This window comes from Tachyglossus aculeatus, chromosome 11, assembly GCF_015852505.1.
Source record: "Tachyglossus aculeatus isolate mTacAcu1 chromosome 11, mTacAcu1.pri, whole genome shotgun sequence".
NCBI lineage: Eukaryota > Metazoa > Chordata > Mammalia > Monotremata > Tachyglossidae > Tachyglossus > Tachyglossus aculeatus.
This window is the reverse complement of record NC_052076.1, coordinates 32427943-32438915: the sequence shown is the minus strand read 5'-3', so window position 1 is coordinate 32438915 and position 10973 is coordinate 32427943. Positions and strand designations below refer to the sequence as shown.

Genomic DNA, 10973 nt, shown 5'->3' with positions numbered 1-10973 from the left:
AATAAATGCCATCATTAATTAATTAATTAATCCCCATTTTACAGGTAACTGAGACCCAGATAAGTGAAGCGACTTGGCCAAAATCACACAGGAGACATGTGGTGGGGCCGGGATTAGAACCCATGGCCTTCTAACTCCCAGTCCTGTGCTCTATCCACTAAGCCACACCGCTTCTCCTGGCACCTCCACACTTCGGGTGGGCCCAGAGCCCAAGGCTGTAGCGGCCGCACCAGATCAAGGGGGAGACCAGAACCCACTCCCTTGGCGGGGGAGGGCTGGGCCGGCCTGCAGGTCATTCACCCCCATCCCCACCCTCCCACCCCCCACCAAGAAACGCCCAAGATTCAGGTGGCCAAACCGGTGGCCGCTGGATGCAGGCAGCCACACGGACTCACGGAGCAAAGACGCCTGAAGTTTAATGCAGACAGCCGAGCCAGGACCCGCCTGGACTCGCCAGGCCCTCCAGACACCCCTCGCCCCCCTCCCCCACTGCCCCACGCCCCCCAAATTGAGGCCAGGAGGTGGACAGGTCACTGCAGCATCTCCACAGGGACACGTCAATGACCCGGCCCCAGCTTGGATCAGATAAAAGGAGGGGTGGGGGGGGTGCGACTGAGTAAAATGCTTTTTTTTTTTCATTAAAACAATAAAGATGCTGGGAATCTCGGGGGCTAGAACTGCCCCAGGAGTCCGGGAAAGTGGGACTGATACCTCGAGGCGCAGGAAGCGGAGCTGAGCTCGGGAGGGAGCCTTCTGGGCAAAGGTGGGCAGTGGGAACCCAGCCGTTCCCAACCGTGAGCTGGTTATTTGGCCCATCAACAAATCTCCCTTTCAGCATTTCCAGAACGTGCCCATCCCCTAGACTGTAAACTTCTTATGTGCGGAGAATGTGTCTACCAACTCTGTTATATTGTTATGCTGTAATAATAATCATGCTATTTGTTACGCATTACTATGTGTCAAGCACTGTTCTAAGCCCTGGGGTACATACAAGCAAAACAGATTGGAGTCTCTGTCCCACATGGGGCTCATAGTCTTAATTCCCATTTTACAGATGAAGCTACTGAGACACAGAGAAGTGAAGCGACTTGCCCAAGGTCACACGGCAGACTAGTGGCAGAGCCAGGATTAGAACCCAGGTCCTTCTGACTTCTAGGCCCATGCTCTATCTTATAGGCCATACTGATTCCCCAAATGCTTAGTACAGTGCACTGCACACAGTAAGCACTCAATAAATACCATCGATTGATTGATCCAAAGGGCCACCACACTGGTGCAGACCCCTATCATATCCTGGACAACTACTCCACTGGCATCCTTGCGGACGTCTGCCTCCAGCCTCTCCAAGTCCATATTTCCCTCAGCTGCCAGATCATTGTTGGAAAAATCCGTTCTGTACACATTACCTGACTCCTCGGTAAAGATGGCCCATTCCTCTCTGCCTCAACCAAAACCCCCGACCATCGGCTTTAAGGCACTTAAGGCTTTGCATTAATCCACTCTCTTTGCCCACGGTACTCCAGTTTCCAGTCTCCTTTCCCCTCCACCTAATCTACCCACTGTATCTTGTTCTGGTCTCTCCATCTGCCATCCTCCAGATCACTCCGCCCCACATCCCTGCAACCGTCAGCCTGGAACCACCGTCCTCTTCCCTTCAGGCAGACTACTGCTCTCCCCTTCTTCAAAGCCTTTCTGCAATCACACCTCTTCCAGGAGGCCTATCCTGATGAGCTCCCCATTTATCTCCCCATTTTACATCCCTCCAACTGTTAGTTCAGCCCTTCAGCACTCCCTCGACCCTTTAATTATTCACAAACACCTGAGGCACCTAGACACACACCTTTTCATTCTACTACTTCCTTCCTTCCTGTAATTAATTTGAGTCACTGTTAGACTAAGCTCCTTGAGGGCAGGGATCTGTGCTTCACTAACTCGATTGTACTCTCCCAAGTGCTTAGTCCAGTGCTCTGCACACAGTAGGCACTCAATAAATATTGACTGATTAACTGGACAAGAGCAGGAGACCAGCTCCCACTGAAGCAGGGCTCCACGGGCAGAAAAGGTGATAGAATCTGGGGCTGGATCCAGCCTGAAACCTAAATTCCTTGGTCTCCTGAAGGAGCCCCACTGGGAGCTTGGGCTTTGGGCTGGATCCTGCCCGCCTCTGTCTGTCCCCTGTCTGTCCCTGGGGACAGGTCATAGCTACCTCTCTCTCCCTCCCTCCCTCTGCCCTGGGCCTCCTGAGACCCCAGGGCCGGCCGAAGCAGGGAGTAATGAGGGAGGAGGCGTAGTGTGAAGGAATGGGGAATTATTTCAGCGCCGGATAGCCAGCATCCACTGCTCCGGGCCACCCAGGCCTTCTCCGGGAGTGTCCAGTCCCAGGAGTGCTGGGTCCAGGACATAAGGTGCAGTTGCTCCCTAGGCACTTGGGAGAAGGAGTGTTCCCGGCCCAGGGTTCAGGAGTGATACACCTTCAGCTGATTGGTTTCGTCCAGGCCCAGCTGCAGGATGCCCGGGCTGGCCGACGGCCTGGGCGTGTGGGACAGGAGGGGACTGGCAGGGTGGTCAAGGAAAGGTCAGCCCAGGACAGAACGCTGCGTGCAAAGCTGGTGTGCCTGGCCTGGGGGATACGGAGTGGGCATGCTGGCCCAACTGGCCATGTTTGGTCAGTAAACAGTTGGTGAGGACCCTATCTGTAGCCCAGCTCAGCACTTCAGATGTTCCCCAAATCGTACTCAGATGGGCAGAGGAGGCAGGAGAGGACAAAGGATACACCTTGAGGTCCTTCTTAAAATGCTCCAGCCACTTCTTGTTGGCTTCGATCATGTGCTGGACGCTCAGGCTGCCCGCCTTGTGGGCCCGAGGGGGAGTGTGCTGCAGCAGACGGAGCTGTTCGCTGGGGAGCGGGTCGGGCAGGAGAAAAGGGTGGGGGGTGGGGGGGAAGGGATGAGGTAGAAATCTCAGGGTTCTAAATAGCCAGAGGGGCTGCCACTGCAGCCCGGTCCCCAGCATGCCCTGCTTTCCCCTGTGGTCCCCCAGGGCCAGCCTTCCTGAGGGGGCTCCTTCCTGGAAGGAGGCCCCTGGAGTGGAACATCCATGTGGACAGGGATTGAATCACTTGCATTTTGTACTTCTCAAGTGCTGGCGCAGAGCACTGACCCCAGCGGGCCCCCATTAATACAACTACTGCCATGACAACCAGCATGTGGCCTGGGCGGACAATCCTGTCAGGTTGGTTGGGGGGGATCAATCCTCTCCATGGCTCCAAGGTGGACAGCCCCACAGCCCCCTCTGATGGAGTCCCCACCTTGCTGGGTTTATCTCCCAAGAAGCCCGCCCAGTCCACGGAGCGCCAACGCCCCCGTTCACCCCTCCACCCCAAAGCAGAAGCAGGGTCTTACCTGGCGGACACGTAGCCCAGCTTGTTCTCCAGCGGGGCAGGTCCACTGCTCAGTACCGGAAGCCCAGCTGGAGCGAATAGAGAGATGGGTACAGGTGGGTGGGGTGAGGGGAGGCTGGTACAGCCTAGCATGAGGGAGAATCACACTTGGATCTGTGACTTACGCACATATCCTTAAATTTATATTACAAATTATTTATTTACATCAAAGTCTGTCTCTAGACTGTAGGCTCATTATGAGCAGGGAATGTGACTGCCAACAATGTTGTGTTGTACTCTCCCAAGCGCTTAGTACAGTGCTCTGCACATGGTAAGCCTTCAATAAACACCACTGATTGATTGATTGAGGCCATTAGAGGCCAGCAGGGTCCCCAGTTCCTGAGTCATGTCTGCTCATCAGCCCAGCTGTGCCAGACCCAAATAGGCAGACCCTTTGGAGGCAGGGGGATAATAATAATAATAATAGTATTTATTAAGCGCTTACTATGTGCAAAGCACTTTTCTAAGCGCTGGGAAGGTTACAAGGTGATCAGGTTGTCCCACGTGGGGCTAACAGTTTTAATCCCCATTTCACAGAAGAGGTAACTGAGGCACAGAGAAGTTAGGTGACTTGCCCCAAGTCACATAGCAGACAGTTGGCAGAGACAGAATTTGAACCCATGACCTCTGACTCCAAAGCCCGTGCTCTTTCCACTGAGCCTCGTTAGGGGTTAGACTAGATGACCGTGAGAGAACCCCTCCCAATTAAGGATCCTGGAATCTGGTCGCTCCTAGCAGGGCCACCCTGGGATTGAAGGGAGGACAGAGGGCTGTGGACAGGGATGGCAGAGAATTTGACAGGGTGTTACCTGGGAAATACTTGCGCCACTTTTCTTCCAGGAAACTGTCCACCGACTGGGCGGCAGAAGGGGCCAGGCTGGGGTTGGGGCGCCAGGCCCACTGGCTAGGAAGGGAGGCTGCGGGCGAGGGAGGGGCAGCGGGGGGAGCCCAGGTCCTGGATGAGGTGGGGAATGGAGTGGAGGTGGCCGGGGCGGTGGGCGGCCGGGACATCGGCCCGGGGGCAGGGGTGAAGAGCGGAGACTGCTGGGAGCTCAGAGAACCTAGGACGCCCAGTACCCCATTGAGCTCCCTCGTGATGTGTTGCAGGGAGCTGTTCAGAAACTGGATCTTCTTGTGCTGGGGAGGCGGCAGGTCCGGCTGGGGGTCTGCAGAGAGGGTGGGGACAGCTGGTCAAAAAGGCAAGATGGTGCCACCCCCTCCCTGTAGTCTCTGCTTTCAGCCCTTGGCTGTGTTGACTGACCAGTAGGCTGGCCGGCCTGTCTGCCTATCTGTGTGCAAACTCCTCCTAAGTGTGAGGTTTCTGAACTTTTGTTCCAAACCTCGGGCCCAGGCCGGGATCCGGAAGGCTGAGTGGCAGAGGGAGGGTTGTGGGCAGGACCCCAGCCCCTAGCTCCCAGCTCAATCTGCAGAGGGGAAACCCCAGGACCTGGCAGGTGGGCTATGCCCGCTCAGAGGCCGAGTCAGGGCCGGACAGGAGGCAGGGCCAGAAGCCAGGGGCTTTGGCCAAGAGACAGCCGTGAGGAGAAGGAAGTGGGGGACCCAGCTCAAGTCTCCAACGGGGAAGGGTTTCGGCCGCAGACTCTGGCATGGGAGCGGAACAGACCAGGAGAGTGTGAAGCTGGGGATGTGGTTGGACTTTTTGCTCTTTGGGCCGTGCCTGGGGTAAGGGTCAAACCATTGGGTGATTTAATAATAAATAATGATGGCATTTATTAAGCGCTTACGATGTGCAAAGCACTGTTTTAAGCAATGGGGAGGTTATAAGGTGATCAGATTGTCCCACGGGGGGCTCACAGTCTTCATCCCCATTTTACAGATGAGGGAACTGAGGCCCAGAGAAGTTAAGTGACTTGCCCAAAGTCACACAGCTGACAAGAGGCGGAGCCGGGATCTGAACTCATGATCTCTGACTCCAAAGCCCGGGCTCTTTCCACTGAACCACGCTGCTTTAGTTCCGCTGATGCTCCAGCTGCCATACGCTTTGGTGGCACTTCATTCTCTCCCTTCCCAGAGTGGGCAGCCTGCGTGCCCAGGGCCCGGGCAGCTCCTCCCACTCCATCTATGGGGGGCCCCACTCCAGCCCGGGGGTGGTTCAGACTGGCATGTGGCTCAGACTACCATACTAACTCTTCTTCCCGGAGAGAGGGAGGAGGTGGCGGGAGGAGTGGGCTGGACCAAACCCTGGCCACAGCAGAAGAGAGGGTGGCTAAGTGCAAGGTGCAAAGCCTTTGATGGGGTTGGGGGAAACAGGCTCCAGAGGGATGGAGGGAGGGGACGAATAATAATAATAACAATGGTGGCATTTATAAAGTGCTTACTATGTGCAAAGCACTGTTCTAAGTGCTGGGGAGGTTGCAAGGTAAACAGGTTGTTCCACGGGAGGGCTCACAGTCTTAATCCCCATTTTACAGATGAGGTCACTGAGGCCCAGAGATTGGTGGAGCCGGGATTTGAACCCCTGACCTCTGACTCCAAAGCCCGGGCTCTTTCCACTGAGCCACGCTGCTTCTCATAATGAGGCGCATAATGAGCCAAATGAGGCTCAAAAGTGCTGGACGCCCCTCCCCAAGAAGGTCAAGAGCTGGGAAGCCCCTTCCTCACATTGGCCAACACAGGTGGGGCTTTGCCCAGCAGCCAACGTCCTTTACCTGGGGTCCCTGGAGATGAGGAGGAGAGTGTGCTGCTGCTGGAGTCTTCCAAATCGCTGAAGTCAAAGGTCACCACTTTCTTGCGGGAGGAGGCTCCTCTCAAGGAGTTGTCATCCGAGAGCTGGGCCGAGACACAGTTGTCTTTGATCCCCACTGGGGCCCGTGGTGCCGCGAAGAACCCCTGGTAAACCCAAAACTCTGACTCTGACCCTGACCTCTGCGGGGCGGAAGGAGTGCACGAGACTAGAGCAGGAGGCCTCTGGGCGCGGAGTGGCCCAGTTTGGGGAAGGCTTCTAGACTGTGAACCTGCTGTTGGGTAGGGACCGTCTCTATATGTTGCCAACTTGTACTTCCCAAGTGCTTAGTACAGTGCTCTGCACACAGTAAGAACTCAATAAATACGATTGAATGAATGAACTCCCCACTTCCCCCCGCTCTCCATTGTAACACCGGGCAGAAACCGGTCGAGGGCAGGTGGGGCCCGACTCCTACCTCAGACTGCCCACTGGAGTGGGGGGGGAGGGGGGGACCGGGCACAGATGGACAATGGGGAGGTGGGATAGTTGGGATCCAGTGGGAGGGCGGCACCTCTTCCCGCAGGGAGGACTCCAGCTGGCTCAGCCTCTCTTCCTTTTTCTTCAACAGGGCTTGGCCCTGGCGCATGGCTGACCTGATCTCGCCCAGGTGCTTGGTCTCCTGTGACTCCGGGGAAGGGCAGAACAGGAGGCGGGGCGGGCAGCACCCAGACATGGAGGGAAGGATAATAATAATGATGATAGCATTTGTTAAGCACTTACTATGTGCAAAGCACCGTTCTAAGCGCTGGGGAGGTTACAAGGTGATCAGGTTGTCCCACAGGGGGCTCACAGTCTTCATCCCCATTTTACAGATGAGGGAACTGAGGCTCAGAGAAGTGAAGTGACCTGCCCAAAGTCACACAGCTGGCAATTGGCAGAGCCGGGATTTGGACCCATGATCTCTGACTCCAAAGCCCGTGCTCTTTCCACTGAGCCATGCTGCTTCGATGGGAGGTGGCGGGGGGGGGGACAGGACACCCTGCACTCGAAGCCATGTCCCCGTCAGCTTCAATCCAGTCACCCACCTCCCGTCCTTGCCTGGGGCCTGTCCGGCCTCTTCCACCAGCCAGCCTGGGTGTAGTTGGCGCTGCCTAATCCAAGACCCCAGACCCCAACCCTACCAAAAGACCTATCCTGTTGGGTTGAGTAGGACGGGAAGGAGAAGGGATGATTAACACCCTCTCCAAAAGACAATCTCTGTTTCCCATCTGTGGGACAGCAGCAACCTCAAACCAGGGGTTGGCGTAGAGTTAGAGACAATGTATACTCAGAATAAAATGGTAATGAGCTCTTTCCAGGGATCCTGCACCCAGGAATCCCAGGAATTTTGTGATTCTGTGACTTTGCCCCACACCGCTGCTCCCTAGACTGGGGCCCTTTCCCACCGTTCCTCTGTAGGCTGCCGCTCCCCCATGGTGGCACCCCCACCTCCTTCAGGCTCCGGGGTACATCCTCCAAGTCCAGGGAGGTAGCAGGGCCTTCGGACACCCCTTGGGGGCTGGCCAGGTCATGGCGCCACTGCTGCTTGGCGGCCTTCAGTGCGGCCTGCCGCTTCCTCAGGGACCGAGTCTGGCGTGCCAGGAATTCCTTGGCGCTGCGGAGGGACACTCCCTCGGTGGACAGTAAGTGTCGGATTCTGGCAGAGGGCACAGATAACAAATAATAAGAGTCAGAGGTCGAAAGGGGCAGTGATCGTTCCCCCCCATTTTACAGAGGGAAAAAGAGAAGCTCATAGAAGTTAAAGGAAGTGCCTGAGATCTGGCAGCTACTGGGTGACAGGGATACAACTAGGGCCCGGTTTTCCCAACTTCCAGCCCTGTTCCCTTTTTACTGGACCAGGTTGGAGTTTGGGTTCCAGGAGTCCAACCCCCCCGGGCCATGCTCCCTGACCCCACCTCCCGGACCTCTGGCCACTCACTCATCCAGCTGGCAGTTGCTGCTGTCGTCGTCTTGGTGGTCCAGGGAGGGCGGAACTGCAGGCTCCTGGGGGAGGTTCTGAGGGGCAGGGGTGGGAGAGGGCTGGGGTAAACTGGGACTGATGACAGCCTCATGTGCTGGGCTCAAACCTAACCCCCAGTGCGACCTTGGGCTTCACTCCGCCCCACTCACAGGCCCCCTGAACAGCCAGCCCCTAGCTCCACCCCCACTCACTGCTCTATCCCCTCCCTCAACCCCTTCCCCTCCAGCCCCCAGATAACCAGCCCCTGGGTCCGCCCCTACTCACAGGCTCTGGCTTCTGCAGGTCCTCAATAAGCAGGGCCCCCTCTGGAGGAGGAGTGGCCGGGCTCTCCCTGGCCACCAGCACATCCAAGGCCTCCTGCTTCCTCTGGGCGGCTCTGTCTAGGTCCCTGAGGGAAGGGGAGGGGATGGAGGAGTGGGGCCCAGGGACCTGGCTATCGTGGGGAGCCAGAGCTCACTCCTCTCCCTTAGTAGCCTCAGTTCCGTTCCAGGCACCCTGAAGGCGGAGTCAGAGTGAGACAGGCTGGTGGCCTTGTCCGCCCCAGTTCCCCAGGTGTCCTGGCTCCCCGCCTCCAGCCCGGCAGCATGGGGTCCCAGGCTCCCACCTGATCTGCTGCTGCAGCCTCTGGCTCCGCCCCTGCAGCTCCTCCACCTGCGACTCCAGGTCGGCCCTGTGGGCCCGCAGCTCCTCCACTGCCCGGTGCAGGTCTCGTGTGGCCTCGCCCAGGGCGGCCTGCTCCGCTCGTGCCTCCTGTAGGTGCTGGCGGGAGGCTGCGGCTTCCTGGACCCGGTGGGAGAGCGGGACTGTGGTGCCAATGTGTCACACCCACCCAGCCGTAGTTTGGGCGTTGCTGCCCCGTGGCCCATCGCCATGTCACTGGTGTACCCACCCTTTGGTGATCGGCTGGGCAGGCTAGGGCTGGGGGCCGCACATCCTTAGGTGCCAAGACCCGAGCCCCCGGGGGACCGGACGGACCGAGGGGCCTAGACCACTGACCTCTCGCTCCTTGGCAATTTGCTTCTCGTCATCCAGCAGCTGCTGTCGCTTCTTCCTGACCATCTCCTCCTGTGGCAGAGCCAAATGGGGTCAGGAGAGGGACAGGCAGCCAGCGTGGGAGAGGGGAGGCCTGCCAGCCGGAGGTGCCTGGGGCCTCTGTCACCACGCCCCCTCACCCACCTGGACATCAAGCTGTGCCAGACTGGCCCGGGTGGCTTTCGTTCGAGTCTCGAGCTCCAGAGCTAAGTCATGGAGTTTCTTTTCCTGAAGATGGAGAGGGGGATGCGGGGCTGAGAGCATGTGGCAGTGACTCCTGAGCCCTTGGGATGCCAAGTCACCCATGCCAGGGGTTCTGCTTACCCAGCACAGGGCTGTTTTGGGGCAGCCAAGAGAAACCCCCACTCTGCGGGGAGCAGTATGGCATTCAAACCTGGGGCTTTCAGTTGTCCCAGCAGGACTCGTGTACCCGCCACAGCCCACACATACAGTAGTGGGGCCTGCCTTCCGTCCCCTACAGCTGCAGTAGCAAACCTGTCTGCTACCCCTGGCAGCTGCCATAGCAGGCCTGCCCACCACACCCCCACAGCCGCAGTAGCAGGGCCTGCCCTCGCCCCACCCCGTAGCTGTAGTAGTGTGGCCTGCCTGCCACCGCCCCCCTCAGCTGTAGTAGTGAGGCCTTCCCATCACCCCCCGACCGCTGCAGGAGGAGGGCCTGCCCGCTGCCCCCCTCCACAGCTGCAGTAGCGAGGCCTTCCTCCCACCCCTCACCCAGCACCTGCTCCCGATGCCGTAGCCGCAGGTCGTCGAGCTGCCCGTCCAGCTCCTGCCGCACCGATTCCCGCTCCGCATGGTGTGCCCGCCGCAGCTGCTCCAGCTCTCCTCTCAGGCCTTCCAGAAGCTCTGCCCGCTGCTGCCTCTCCTGCCAGGGGGAGGGCATACAGGGGGGTAGCACTCCTACAGGGACTGGCAGAGCTGAGTCTCTGGATGAGTTTACCCTGTCTCCCCAATTGGTCCCAGGGGTCTCCTTGAGGCTTGGACCGTGTCCACCCCATCTCCCTCAATGGACCAGGAGACTCCCTGAGGGCAGGGCTGTGTCCATCTCGTCTCCCCCACTGGACAGGGGGATCCGAAGGCTGGACTGTGTCCATCTCATCTCCACTGGACCCTGGGGGCTCCCTGAGGCCAGAGCAGGGCCAGTCCATTCTTTTTCAGAGATCTCAGGCACTTGGGACCACACCACATCTCCCTGACCCTGTAATCAAAGTGGAACCAGGCCAGTGACAGAGAGGCCCCAAACCCCCACTCCGGGAACAGCAGCAGGAGTCCCAGAGACACCACTGCCTGCTCAGACCTTCAGCTCTCTCCATGCTGGGGTGCCTGGTTCTGGAGTGTCCCGGTCAAGTTACCTCCTCGGCATACTGCTGCCGGGTTCGAGCAAGGGCCAGCTGGTGCTCCTCCCTCAGCCTCTCCATCTTCCTCTCATGATCCTTCTCCACAACCTGCCGCTTTTCTGCCAGGAGGTCGCTGAGCTGCGGGGGGGGGCGGGTCAGGGATGTGGGGGTCCGGCTCTTGCAACAACCTCAAGGGGCACAGGGGTCTCTGAAGTCTGGGTGAGGGGATGGGGGCGGCAGCAGGGGAAGTCAACCCAGAGCTCTGATCCTGACTTTCGTCCTGACTATCCAACGTGGGGCTGGGGGCGAAGCCCTGGGGCGAAGAAGATGGTGGGCGTCTGCGCTGGAGTCGGGGGAGGAGCCTTCCTGGGGCTGGGGGAGCCAAGCTTTCTTATTCCTCCCCACCACCCCAGCTTTCTGGGCCCTCCCTGGGTGGGGTGG

At 58.4% G+C, this 10973-nt stretch overlaps 1 protein-coding gene across 4 annotated transcripts in view; it reads right to left on the bottom strand.

Annotated features, from left to right (window-relative positions):
* Positions 1-2135: 2135 nt before the first annotated feature.
* Positions 2136-10973, bottom strand: part of CEP164 (centrosomal protein 164) — a 35575-nt gene continuing 26737 nt past the window's right edge. For 3 of the 4 annotated variants that reach the window (XM_038754747.1, XM_038754748.1, XM_038754749.1), the window contains 14 exons: positions 10548-10670; positions 9917-10060; positions 9322-9405; positions 9142-9210; positions 8750-8925; positions 8410-8533; positions 8104-8180; positions 7614-7821; positions 6697-6804; positions 6109-6229; positions 4249-4605; positions 3402-3468; positions 2774-2896; positions 2136-2553 (listed from right to left, as the gene is read on the bottom strand). In XM_038754747.1, the coding sequence (XP_038610675.1) occupies positions 2457-2553; positions 2774-2896; positions 3402-3468; positions 4249-4605; positions 6109-6229; positions 6697-6804; positions 7614-7821; positions 8104-8180; positions 8410-8533; positions 8750-8925; positions 9142-9210; positions 9322-9405; positions 9917-10060; positions 10548-10670 (1878 nt within the window). In that variant the 3' untranslated portion in view covers positions 2136-2456. Of the gene's footprint in view, positions 2554-2773; positions 2897-3401; positions 3469-4248; positions 4606-6108; positions 6230-6696; positions 6805-7613; positions 7822-8103; positions 8181-8409; positions 8534-8749; positions 8926-9141; positions 9211-9321; positions 9406-9916; positions 10061-10547; positions 10671-10973 lie in introns of those variants that run through there. The other variant, XM_038754750.1, reaches the window with a different exon arrangement.